This window comes from Cuculus canorus, chromosome 9 (genome assembly GCF_017976375.1).
Source record: "Cuculus canorus isolate bCucCan1 chromosome 9, bCucCan1.pri, whole genome shotgun sequence".
Taxonomy (NCBI): domain Eukaryota; kingdom Metazoa; phylum Chordata; class Aves; order Cuculiformes; family Cuculidae; genus Cuculus; species Cuculus canorus.
In genome coordinates, this window is record NC_071409.1 from 24,260,219 (window position 1) to 24,274,000 (window position 13,782).

Consider the following 13,782-nt stretch of genomic DNA (forward strand, 5'->3'; position numbering starts at 1 on the left):
ATGTAGGATTTTAGAATCATTTAGGATTTATGTAGGATTTTAGAATCATTTAACTCCCTTTTTCAAGCTAAAGATCTCATCGTACATGTCAGCATACCATCACACAGAGAGATTTCAAACCCAGAGGTGACAGTCTGACCTTCTATAAAACAGTAGTAAAAGAATTTAGTCCAATAGTGCTTATATCAAAGAAATCTTTTCTCTTTGATTTGCATTAATGTTGCATATTGGCAGGTTTATCTTGCTTTTTAAAAGTCAAGTGAAGGAGAATCCATGACATGCCAAAGTTGTTGCTCAGGTAGTTTAACCATGCTGCTAAAATGTGGGTTTATTTCTGGTCTGTCCCTAAACACTGCATCACGTTCTGCTCTTCTGCTATGCAGAAAATCTCTGTTTGTGGGCTTATCGTGTTACATCTTGATCTTTGCTTGGGCAAATTAAGAACAACACACTTCATTCGTTTGCCGTTATATGCATAATCATATGCAAGATCAGTCTTAAAACATTCTTGTATCACTTTTCTGACGTCTTTAGATTTGCCCTATTCGTGCAAAGTGAAGAAATCAAGATGTGTCATATTTTCCAATAATTAACATGTGTATAAGGAATGTGCATGCTCCAGTTGGCAGTTGATTGCACCCTAATCTTCTAACTGTATTAGAAGAGCAGATGCTTCTTTCCTATGACCCTGCTCTGCCATGGAAAGCAGTGGAGGTAACCAGTTACAGAATCTGGGTTTGGGAAGAGTCAGACAGAAGAATAAAGGTCTGCATTTCTGAAGCAGTGCAGATTTTCTCATGATGCCCTTTGCTGACAGAGCTCTAAAGGATTCTCACCGGACAGTGGGTAACTCTAGGCTTGCTTCACTTACAACTTGGAGTTGGGCCATCACCTCAGTGAGTGGCAAAGGTCCACACAGAATCATCAGATATTTATATATATGACATAGCATTATACAATAGCTATTTTCTTCGAAAAGCTCTTTGAGTTTTTTCCATGTGCTCCTAGTTCTTATTCTTCTTCACTAACTTGAAAGTCCACCTTGATAATTCACTTCCTCTGTCTTGTTTCCGTTCTCCCTCAGAAGTGATGCTTCAACAGGTCACATTCCTCCTCCAGTCATAAAAGTCAGTTATCTTCTTTCTTGAGACACATCTATTCTCCTTTAAACTTCAAAGAAAAAACCTCAAGCTGCTTCATTAACTTATACACGTATCTAGTCTATGCCTGTACTCAAAAATAGGTTGACCTTTTAATCATCAGTTATCACAAAATCTAATACCTGTGTTCCAAGTCTGACATTTCTTACACAATTTGTTGATTCAGCTGAACTGGGGGACAATTGAGCAGTATTCTTGTAGTTGTCATAAAGATTAATTTCCAACACCTGTTCCTATTATATTCTTAATACAATACTCTATTTATCACAATCACTTCTCAATAATATTTAAGCCCTACATGGATATATCTATCATATCTCCTCATTTCCCTTAACAAGCTCCAGGCACTTACTCCTACTCTGCACACAGCAGGTATTGAAAGGCTAAAGCGATGAGTAGGTAAAACCCCAGTAAGGATCAGAGTAGGCTCCAGCAAGATGTTTGGGGCTGAGGAGCAAGGGCTGGTGCAGACAGAGCTGTTGGGGGACTTCATAGTAGCCTGTCCGTACTTAGAAGGAGGTCACCAAGAAGACAGAGGCAGGCTCTTTGCAGTGGTGCGTGGTAGGAGGGCAAGAGGCAACAGACATAAACTGGAACAGGAGAGGTTCAGACTGACTACAAAGGACAGTTTTCCCACCATAAGGATGATCATGCATTGAAACAGCTTGCCTAGAGATGTTGTTGTGATTTTTCAAGTCCCGGATGGATAAATTCATGAGCAACCTACTCTGACCCCACAGGTGACCTTGCTCTAAGCGGGAGGTTGGACGAGAGACCCTGTGAGCTCCCTTCCAGCTGAATTATTCTGCGATTCTGTGAAGTTAACCTCAATGAAAATAAGCAAAGGGACTTAGAAAAATATTGAAAAAGAACTTCATTCTTATCTTTCATGGATCTTTTTCTTCTAATCAGACCCTCAGACATACTGGCATCAGATTCATTACAATGACTTTGGAAGCTGACATCAGAATTCCCCATGGGATTCTTTGTGGATGTACACAAGAAGTGGTCTGTTAGCATTGCTTCCAGCCAACAGGCACTTAAAGAGAGATCACCATTTCTTTAGTAAATCCTGGTTTTGAAAGATTTTGGCCATAAAAATCCACTTTAGGCCAAGATTGCACATTCACTTCCTTTCTTATGTTGCATTCCTGACCACCAACCATCTTAGTATCTTCTGGTCCCTAAACTTTTTGTGCTTTACACCTTCTTAGTTTGAATTATAGCATGTTCCTACTGCACTGGAATTGGTATCAATGCCATTCCCATGGGACCTAAGCCAGGTAGATGCCCAAGACCCAACCAAAGAGCAAGAGTCTTTTCATATGAAGTCCTTCTTTTGCTCTTTATATGTTTATACAGTTGTCATCATGCCCTGAAAATCACTATGCACTTAAATTCTTTATAGTTATCATGCAAGGGTAAAAAATCTTTTCCTGTCGTATCTGTGCCTTTTTTATTAAAGTGAAGTTCTCTCTTCTTTTATGCACGCCCTAGAAAAGCTTGCTGCTTGGTGCTGCTGGTTTGGGTTTCTCAGATTCACAGCTTTCTTCTCTCTCTCTCACTGCGGTTGTGACACTTCATCCTGCGAGACAATTCGGAGCCATGCCCTGTTATTATCACCCATGTGCTACCAAGATGGTCATTTCCTGACCCCAAACTGCATATTCTCCTGGTGACAAAACATCCTCCATCAAGAGGACAGACACGTGAATAGCAAGTGATAGGAACGACACGGATATTACCCTGTACATAGTTAAATTAGAAATAGGATTTGCAAAATATCAGCTTGGAGACTAATTATAAAGATTTAAAACTTTTTATCTGTTCTAATCCATCTAAGAAATTATAATGGTGATTTTATAAATAGGGAATAAAGTCACCGGAAGATGAAGTGGCTGATACAAGAGCACAAGGACTTCTACTCAGACCTGCTAGACAGCGTCTGGCCCTGGGAGTCTGTGCTTTTGCTCACCTCCCAAAGAGGAATGGCTTTTAAGGATGGCCATTAGGAGCAGCTCAGCAAACCTCAGCTGCAGAAATGCCAGATAATACCTGATACAGCCTCAAAAACCTGTTTAGAAAGAAAAACAGCCCTTTTGTTCGCAGTACACATTGTCCCCACGGAGCTGCTGCCGGCAGATAGTGTCCCTTGTAAAGAACATCAGGGCACCTGCTGGCAGAAATGACCGCATGGTCCTTGCTTGGGTGCGAATGCCAAGGCTCACGTTGAGTCTGATGGTTCATGGGCCCAGTTTGTTTGCAGAAACAATTTTTTCTCAAAAAAAAACCTCCAGCTTTTTTCCTTGCTTAAAATGAATTATTATTTTCTCCAGTACGTTTTTGTTCAGTGGCATTTGATGTTGCCTTGTGTGCATCTTGTACCTGTGTGAGCTGGGTGGCAGGTGCTCTGTTTGAACAGGGTTAGTGGTTATTAGGGACCTTTCCCACAGGATATTGTTTCTTTTGCTTGGAAAAGAGGGAGTGTGCTTATGCAGGTTTATTTTGCCGTCGATTCATAAGCGGTTAGTTCTATGTGTTTTATATGAGCGTAGATGCAGTGCAGACTGTGTGGCGTGAGACTCCTTCACAAAGGCATCAACGTGGACCAGTTCTTCAGACACCCATGTCAGGGAGGCAGAGGGATGTATGAAGTTTGGGTGGCTTGCCCTGCCATAGAGCAGGGAAATTCCCCACAGCATTTTCCATCCCCCTCTGCACAGCCTGTTCAGCAGGGGTGTTAAAAAGTTCCACCCTAGATGTAATATCCAGCCTGAGATCCATCATTTTGAGTGTTGTTCCAGTAGAGCTCCCCAGCAGCAGACCAGGGCGTGGAGGCAGGATAGAGGCTGCTGCAGCCACCCTCAGCAAAGAGATATTGCAGAAGGACCACATTGCTGCACATCGTAACATCCTCATGGGCAAGGAAAACTTTAAATCCCCTCAATTCTGCATTTTCTTGTTCCCATTTCCAGGATTTTCACATAAACTGAATAATTGTTTCTAACTGCCTCCACCTCAGCCACACTTCTCTGAAAGGCTGGGGAGAAAAGATTTTCAGTTGAGGAAATCTCTAAAATAAATGAAAATGTGTATCTGTAGTAGTCCTGAAAACAACTTTTAACGCAACTGCAAAGGAGCACATTGTAAGATGTGATTCTGTCCTGCTAAAGAGCATGTTGTGAAATGAGTACAGCACCAAACCAGCTTCCCTGTTAAATCTGTGCCATTTTGCAGTGACAAAAATTATGCAGGGAGAAAGCAAGCCTCTGTTTTACTTTGCCAGGCTGGGTGGTGTGACGCATCGGCGTTGAAATGCAGAGGCACAGAAAAGAGTTGCTGTGTCGGGCTGGAGATGCAATGGGCTGCGAGGCAGAGTGTGTGACCTGTCTTTATCGTGGAAATCACAGCTGCAGTTCCCCATCAAAGCTGGAACTTGGCCACCTCCCTCTTCATTCAGTCCATCTCCTTCCAAAAACTCCCTATCTACAGAGGCTGGAATATTTATAGTCTTTCTTGAGGAAATTGAAATAGGACACACTGAAAACCCCCAAAGCCAGCCTCTGCCAATATAAACAACTCTGGGGGGAAAAATACATTCTTTATATAGATCTGATGCATTGCATTTGAATTGTTTGGTTTTCCTTTAGCAGACAGCAGGTAGTGAAGAGAGGTTTGTGCCCAAAAAGCAACAAAGCCTTTGAATCCCCACCTCCAGTGGCTGCATTTGGACGCACCGCTCAATTTGCGTCCTCAGCATCACACCAACCTACTGCGTTTTTGGGCTCTGAAAGGCTCCTGCACGGATGATAGCAAACACTTTCAAGGAAAAGCTTTACTGGCTAAATTTTAATGCTAAGGTATGCAAGTGCGGCCAGCCAGAGGATAGTTGACCATCTGACAGATGCTGGGAAGGGCTCCAAGTCAAACATCACACCAAAAAAACATCCGTTCTCAGGCTGCTTACGCCTTGGACTGCTCTTCAGTCTATCTGATCCATCATGTCCTGTCTATCGGTGTAAAAATAGAAGAGAAAGGGAGAAGAAACCCAGACCCAGACGTGGTGTTAGAGAATGTTTTAATTGTTTGCTCCGTAAGTGAAGAGCAGTGGTTCAATGTTGCTCTGCGGTTGTGATTTGAAGCCCTGGGTGATCCCCTTGATTACTGGGCTTTTCTTGTACTGGCAAATTCCTTTTTGCCTGCAGGGTTTGGGAATGCTCTTCCAGCTCCCAAAACCTTGCATGCTTCCAACCAAGTAAAGTGCAAGTGAGCACTGATCACAGGTGAGCACCACGGTCACCAGGCTGGTGGTAGAGCTCGCCACAACCTCATAAACACATAAGGGAAAGTGCAAGGCTTCCCGACATTGACACAGTGCTTTGAATTCTGAAAGTAACTTTACATATAGCAATGATTTTGCAATGAGAGGAAAAAAAGGGTTTCTTCCCCTTTCCTAGAGACTTTATTTGGGTTTCGGTTTTGAGTTAATTGATTAAAGGGAAGTCTAGATTGACAAGCATAAGTTATTTTTCTAAGGCAAACTGAAGACTCTTTTCAGACCGCTATAAAAGTTGAACAGACTGGAAAGTGGCTGAGCTGAAGGCAAGGGAGCTGAGTGTGCCTGTATTTCTGCTTCCATGATGATTACAGTCATTACGGATATTGAACTTTTCACTGTACACGATATATTTTTAATTACATTTTCGATGATTTGTGGGCAATGCGCTGTAGCACAGGTCATGGGGGTGGAAAGAAGCTTTTGTGTCTTTCCTCATCCTTCTTCATCTTTGATTTGGGCAGAGTTACCCATCTTGTATTGAAAGAGGCTCAGTAAGGACGGCACTGATGCGCACACACGGCAGAGATGTTGGTTTAGCTCTTACCACCCCAGGTACAGGCAATGTTATTGGCCAGTGACAGCCTAATAGTTTGGAATAAGATGGTAAAACATCGATGTCCTCAATGGATAACATGATGAAAAGACCCTGACTGTTCCTGAAGGAGCAGGATGGACACCACATTCCTGGGGGCTGAGCTGTGAGTTCTTCTGGCCTTTGGCAGTCCAGATGTCAAAATAATAGTGTTATTTTAGAAATGTAAAAGTGATGGAAAACATCACTGGTCAGTGCTGTGAGATTTACAGAACGTAAGGAATTCTGGGTTTGTTGCAAGGATTAGTATTTTACAAAATGGATTGCTAACGTTAAATGACTTTTGAAATATTCCTAAAGGGAGAACTAGAAAAGATAATAAAGATGTAACTGGATGTGACCTCTACCAAATGCAGAGCTAGGTTATTACTCAAACACCGGATAAGGGAGAGCTGATAATAGACACATCTCTTTCCCAGGGGAGGAAAGAGTTGCGTCTCAGGAGTGTGAGGAAGGGAGGGGTCATGCCTGGGAGACAAAGCTCTGGGACTCACCAACTTCTTTCTCAGCAAAAAGTCACATTTCTGGGCTGGGATTACTTACTAGAGGCTGGCACTCGTTCCAGTGGGATGGTGCTGAGTCTTTCAGCCCCACGTGGACATCCCACTTCTGGCTCTTAATTCCTTCTCCGCAGGGTGGCTGTTGCAATGAAGCAAGCTATTGCAGTTAACGGAGAGTGGTATCCTCGAAATATTCCTACTCAAAATGCTGCACTGCAGGGATATAACTGTGCTGAACTCTGTAATGTGGATTAAAGCCTCTGAGACATCATAAATGCCTGCTTTCAGTTCCATGAAATTATAAATTATTATTGCAGGACTGAGGAAGAACTGGGAGGCGTGATGGTGGGGATAAGTACGTGATAGCTGAGGGAATAGAAGAAGCGATGGGCAGAGGAGTCCAAGCTGCCAGCTCCATCTGCTAGGTCTCCCAAGCAAAACATGACTAAAGGCTGAAATGTCTTCCTGAAGTGGCAGCTGAATGAATGCTGGAGGTCAGGAGGAATGTGGTCTTGCAGCTGACACAGCAAAACAGCCAAAAAAAAATCTTTTCTGCATTGCAGCAAAAGCCTGGTTTTCGGCTGGGGCAAAGGGAGGACAGAAATAACCCCCTTGTTGTGTGTTCACCTCCCCAGTTGTAAATCAGGATGGCCAACCTCTGATTGAAGGCAAGCTTAAAGAGAAGCAAGTCCGGTGGAAGTTTATCAAACGATGGAAAACTCGCTACTTCACTCTGGCTGGCAACCAGCTGCTTTTTCGGAAAGGAAAATCCGTAAGTCAGAAGACCCTCAATTTGATTTCTCTCTTTTCCCTCCTCTGCAAGACCATTTCCCAGAGGTTTTTGCTGCTCAGTTTTGCCCGTGGTCTCTTTGCGCCATGTGGTAACTTCAGCCAAGGGGTTGCTCACTGTTTCATTTTATTTTTCTCTCTGTATCAAGACTGTGAGATTTTCTGAGTGTTAGATTGCCACTGCTCGAGTTCAGCCAACAAATGCCCAGGGCTCAGCACCATGACCTTTGTTTCTCAGTAATTTATACCCTATAAGCTGGTGACCTGTGCCTGAGCATCATCCCCTCTGCCTCGAGGCATCCCAGGGAAATTGTGAACGCTTCTGCTTCACGAGGCCCTCTGTTTCTGAGTTACAGTGAGTTAAAAAATAATATCCACTCTTGACCAGTGATTCTTTATTTCCTTGAATAAACACAAATCCAATAAATTCTGCTCAAGTAAATATCCTTCTTCCATTTGTGAAGTGCACGGTGTGGGACAGCAAGGAAAGGAGCCACAGCCAACATGCTGCAAGTGAGCTGTGATTCCTGGGTCCCCAGTTCGTATGGGGCCAGCAGCGTTCTGGGGGCAGATGGTTATGTTCAGCATATCTGGAAAGTCAAACCCTCCTCAAAACCTCAGGGCAGTCTCCAAGTCAACCTTTTTGAAAGTCTTGCCTGCTTTTCTATATTAATAGAATCCTAGAATAGTTTGGGTTGGAAGGGACCTTAAAGATCATCCAGTTCCAACCCCCCTGCCATGGGCAGGGACACCTCCCACTGGATCAGGCTGCCCAATGACAGCCCACTGACTGTTCTTGAGATGATAGCGTTATAATTTGTGTTATCTGTGCAGGAAACACCAGTGTATTTAAAGCAAGGTGATGCTCAAATGCTTTTCTCCCAAAGGAACAGAGTTTTTTTCGCTTTTACTTCTGCCCTCATCTAAATTCAGAGAAATTCTGCTGAAATTTCTGTGAAATTGTTTGGAATTTATACCGATAGGACTGAGAGGCAAGAGTAAAGTGTGTCCCAAGGCATGGAAGAGCAGGTAATTGAATCCAGTCCTCATCAGTTCTTAGTTACTCGAAATGAATTTTCTACAGCTCTTCACAATGAGAATTACCAAACATCGTGCAAAATAGTCTATTTTTGTTACAAGAGGTCTCTCTTAGATAATCCAAAAGTAGCAACATCCTCCAAATATAGCCAAACCTTAATATTTCTGGTAAATAATCTTTATTTTTACAGAACCTTAGTAAAACTCTTTAAGCTTCTTAAATGGCTCCCTGAGCCCCTTCCTATAAGAAATACATCAGGATGTGCTGCCTAGGAAGAACGCGTGCATTTCATGAGACAATACAGTCCTTCTGAAAGCAAGCAGTTCAGGAAACAGCCCTTTCCTTGCTTTCTAGTAACTTTTTCTGATGTTTTCTGAGATTCTGAAGAGGATTTAATCCCTACGTGTACCATAGCTACAGCTCAGCTAGGCTGATGCTTCCTTTTGGGAGAATGTCAGGATAATTGTCATTTTTTAGCATGTTCATTGGCTTATAGAAATGTATTTAACGGAATGGCTTTAATTAGCTCTCCAAGCAAGCCAGGCATAAGGCACATCAGCATACCTTGATTACTCCTGACACGCAATCACCTCCTTAGATTTGCATTCTCAGTGCTCCCCTTGTTCACAGGGGGACCGTACAACGCTTCGCAGGCGGGTGAAGGCGGCAGATTAGATTGTTGAACAGCAGATTTTGCTCGACAGCATCATTCAAATAGATTAACTTTCCATTTTTAAATGGCAAACTCAAGGCCGCTTTGCTTTTTTGAAGTTGAACACAAATACCTGGATGGGTTCATCAGTGTAGCAGGCGGGTCATCCCTTGGAGACAGCAGACAGATTATTGAGCCTGGGTAATTAGTCTTTCAAGCCGGCGTGTTATATCCTGTGACTTCTATGTTTTTTGCCTAAATTGGAGAGCCAGGTCCTGCTGTTAACCACTGCTTGGGTTGCAGCCTGGAGCGACTTCTGAGCCCATCAGTTTAGGTTGCATACATGCCCTGTGCTGACTATGCAGACACCAAACAGAAAATTCTCAGTTCTTTAAGCAGACTGGAGGTGTATGAAGCCTTACAGAAATGGTTTGGACACTGAAGTGTGACTTCCAGAAGCCACAAGAGGTCCACTCCTGCGCACCTCTGGCTTGCAACAGGAGGACCAGCCTCACACCTCACTGGCCAGGTACGGTGCCAAAAGCATTGCAAGATGTAGGACTACAGGCTGTGGCCAACTAAAGTGGTGGTAAAGGCTCCTGTCCAGCTGCATCTGGTGTTTCTTTTGGTCTTCAAGGCCAGAAGGTGCTTGCCTGGCTGAGCACCGCTCTTCCCTATCATCCTTGGCATCGTGGAGCAGGGCTGGGTACTGCGTGTGTTTGGACTTTACACGCTGCTCACTTAAAAATACAACCCTAACACAGAGGAGGCCTTGTGGGATGGCCAGCTGGCTGTGCCTGCTTATTCCTGGAGCCCCACCGTGAACCTTCCCTTCATCAGGGTAGCCTTGTGGACAATGCTCACTTTGTGCAAGCAACTGTATGGCCAGTGGGTAAAAGGGAGGCAGGAGAAAAACAGAATGTAAGAGGTCCAAAAAAGAAGCCAATTCCTAAACTCCTGGAAAATTGTGGTAAACTTCTTCCACAAAAATGTGCCCAGGGTACAATCAACTTTCTTTAGCAACTTGAGGTCAAATGTTGTATGGTAATGAAGGGAGCGTATAATTTTTGCTAGACAGGCTTCTAAGTCTCAGAGTCTGGCTCGTGGGGTGCGAAGTTTTGGTTCTCGAGTCCATCATTGCTTTGCATTTTCTGTGATAAAATTTTCATGTTTATCCCAGGTGAGATTTCAGTGCAGAGCTGGCTTAGTACTGTGATAAAGCCTTAATCACTGCTTTTGGAAGCAGGGGAGGGTGGGCCACTGCTCTGGCCCCATGGTCGTGCACGGGGAATCAGTGGTGGCTCTGGAAACATCTGTCCCAGTGCGAAGTCAGAGATGGACTTCATTGTTCATGGAAAGTCATTTGGTTCGAACTGAATATTTTAGTGGGAAATTATCCATATAAAGAAAACTTCTCAGATCTGGAATGAGGTCCCTGATTAAAAAAAAAGAATGAGGCAGGCAAATAAATGTCGCATCTCAGAATGAGCAACAGCAATGTCAAGAGATGGAGATGCTCTGGGAAGACAGAGGGGTCTGTCTGCTCATCCAGCCACTGACTCTGCCAAAGGGTTCATGCCAGCCTCTCTTGCTGGAGAGCTGCTTCAGTCAAGGTGTGACTTCAATGCCGGCTTGAGTCAGAAAGGAGGGGATTGCCCAGGGATTATGGCACTTCGGGAACGTAGGAGACCTTGACTGCAAATAATACGTATGTAAACAACGTGGAAGAGCTCCAAAAGTTGGGAAACTCATCCTGGGTATTCATTTTGGATGGGGGAAAATGGCAGATCAGTGGGAATGGTTGGGGGCTGTCAAATCCCAGAGAGGATTCACAGCCAATGGGCTTGGGACTTCTTTTGGATGGTCTTTTCAGATGAGCTTTCCCTTAAGCAGTAAAATGTTCCTGGCTCTTTACCAGAAGGACTAAGACATTATTTCAGGAAAAGTCTCCCTGCCCGGTTCTTGTCCTGCCTTTCATACCTTGCCTGCAGGGAGAGCAGCTCTGGAGACTGCAATTCCCGCACCACAGCCTCTCCTGAGTCAAAAGTATATGAAGCTCAACAGGAGAAACATAAATATTCTTGAGGAATCAGAGCCTTGGGCTTAAACTTCTCACTTGGAAACTCAAATTCATACATTTTTTATGAGCTCAGGAATCTCTTCTCTTGCAGAAAGCTTTAATGACTTTGTACTATCTCTGCTGCTCCCTGCATCGTATTTCTTACAGTGACAGTAAGATTTCCAAGACGTACCTACTTTATATGTTTTTCAAACAGAATTGCAACTGACTTATCCCATATTCTCCATTCCCCGCTGAGAAATACCACGATTTCCTTCAAATTCCTGGGTCAGACTGAAGATATCTGTTCTGTTTTCAAAACCAATGAAAGGAGTTGCTGCTTGCGTTTTTGGGTGGGGCCTCTTAGAAGGGGAACAGCTTAGGACTGCTTGAGAGAAGAGAGCTTTCTTCGGTCGCCCAGGACTGACTGATTTTTGTACCCAGGAAGCTTTTGCCATCAGCACTGGTTGTGCGTGGCTTCATTAACAATGGTCACCGTTCTTGAAAGGCAGAGAAAGGAAAATGCAAGCCCACGTTAATAGCTGAAGCGGGAACTAAAAAGTGCAGATGCTGAGATGGGGGTGGGCGAGAGATCATGGGGATCATTGTGGACCTTGTCCGTTGGGTGCAGTAGGCCGAGACACCGCATGAGTCGCGATGGTGTTCAATGGATGAGCGTGGCACCGCGTGAGAGGGGGCTAAGCCCCTAAGGCTCTTTTGGGAAGCCCCCATCAGTACATTTGCCCACATGAGCAATGTTTACAAGCCCAGCTCTAGAAATAAGCTGTTTATTAAGATGGGAGAAGCTCTGCCAGATTAACTTGGTTCTGTTTGTCTTCCCTGTGTTTCAGAAAGATGACCCCGACGACTGCCCCATTGAGCTCAGCAAGGTGCAGAGTGTTAAAGTGGTGGCAAAGAAGCGCAGGGACCGCAGCCTGCCCCGGGCCTTTGAGATCTTCACCGACAGCAAGACCTATGTTTTCAAGGCCAAAGACGAGAAGAACGCCGAGGAGTGGCTTCAGTGCATCAACGTTGCCGTGGCGCAGGCTAGGGAACGCGAGAGTCGAGAGGCCACCACCTACCTGTAGAGCTGCTGGCACCTCTGTGGCCATGCCAGCAAACCAAATGTGCCTGGGACCACGCTGGTGCCGAGCATCCCGCTGGCGTCCTATGGACCTCTTTTACCTCCAAAACAGGAAAACAGTGAGGGAGATTGTCTGTGCGCGTGGGTCAGCTTTATGCAGCACGAGAGGTCTAATGCCTCAGTGACACTACCAGGTGATGGAGTGTCGCCATGAGCGAGTGCTCGCTGGCACTGGGGCATTTGCTGGTGTAGAAGCAGCTTCCACACCCATGTGTGAAATGCAGCTTTGTCCTCAGCCTAACGGCCTGCGAGCCAGGAGACACGATTAGAAACAAACCTGGAGCCCAGCTCCTCAGCCTTTCCTTTCAAGATGCACAAGGTCTCGGTGGCTTTAGACATTGCTGAGAGCAGTCAAGCACACAAGGACTTTCACTTTCCTCAATCACTTTCTGTCTGTAAAAAGATAATTTTCCTTCTTATTTAATCTCAGTGTACTTTGTCCTTTCACTGTTTATGTGTGTCTAAGGAAAAAATCGAATTTGCTGCTTTTTTCAGATTTGAAATTGAGAAATTTTAAAGATTTAATACCGCTGAAAGATAATTTAAAATATTTAAATGTTTTACTTTTCCCTTTTTTCCTGCTTTTTCTCCCCTTTGTAACTGAATGTAATTTAAAAAATATTATTTTCCTTTCTTTTTTTTAACTGTCTTCTCTGTTCCATAACTTTTCAAAATTTCTCCAAAACTGGAAAATTCTCAGATTGTTTCATTTGCTTTGTGGCTCTCAAATGATTCCAAAGTGGAGGAAGTGCTGTAGAAAAGATTGAAAGCAAAAAAAGAAAAGAGCTGGGGAAGAGAATGAATGAGAAGTCTACAAGTGAAGAAGTGAACTCAGAGATCATCCAAGGCTCAGTAGAAAGAAAATTTGAAATTTTCCAACCTAGAAAAATAGATCTTTTGCAAAAAGTTGTTGCCCAAAAGAAGGCCTTAATGGGGTTTGGGAAATGCACTGTAATGCTTTTTGCTGTAATACTTATCTTGCATTCAGTAGCAGAGGGAGCCCACGGTGGGTGTGAAAGTTCCTTGCAGAGCATGGCAATATAACCTGCTGCCTGAAATATTTGCTTGTTGACTTTCTGTTTTCTGGGTGAGTTTTGGCGTTGGCTTTGTGAACAGGAGGGCGGCAGAGGTTGGTGAGGATGGGGCGGCTGTGACGGTGAGGACCTGCCGGGGTCATCAGAAATGCTTGAGGAGCAGGGAATGACCTGGGAAATAAATCTGGATTGAAGTGAAAATTTGGATTGGAAAATTTTGGATTGAAAATTTGGATTGAAGTGAAATTTGGATGGAGTGCAGCTAGTGCTGGTGGTGCCAAGTCAAGCCTGTTCCCAGTGGTCCCCACGAGGTTTGTGTCTTACACCCCGGTTCTCCGCTGGGGTGCAGCTTGAATGACTGCACACCTCTTAATTTACAGCCTCATTTGTCCACCGTCCTACACGTTCTCAGCTGCTGGTGGTCAGCAGCTCTGAAAACGGGGCCTACGACAGCTCAGAAATGTTATTCTGCCT

At 44.3% G+C, this 13,782-nt stretch overlaps 1 protein-coding gene across 12 annotated transcripts in view; it reads left to right on the forward strand.

The window, feature by feature from the left end:
- Positions 1 to 13,517, forward strand: part of VEPH1 (ventricular zone expressed PH domain containing 1) — a 95,238-nt gene extending 81,721 nt beyond the window's left edge. For all 12 annotated transcript variants that reach the window (XM_054074414.1, XM_054074417.1, XM_054074408.1 and 9 more), the window contains 2 exons: positions 7,227 to 7,363; positions 11,982 to 13,517. In XM_054074414.1, the coding sequence (XP_053930389.1) occupies positions 7,227 to 7,363; positions 11,982 to 12,218 (374 nt within the window). In that variant the 3' untranslated portion in view covers positions 12,219 to 13,517. The remainder of the gene's footprint in view (positions 1 to 7,226; positions 7,364 to 11,981) is intronic.
- Positions 13,518 to 13,782: the final 265 nt, after the last annotated feature.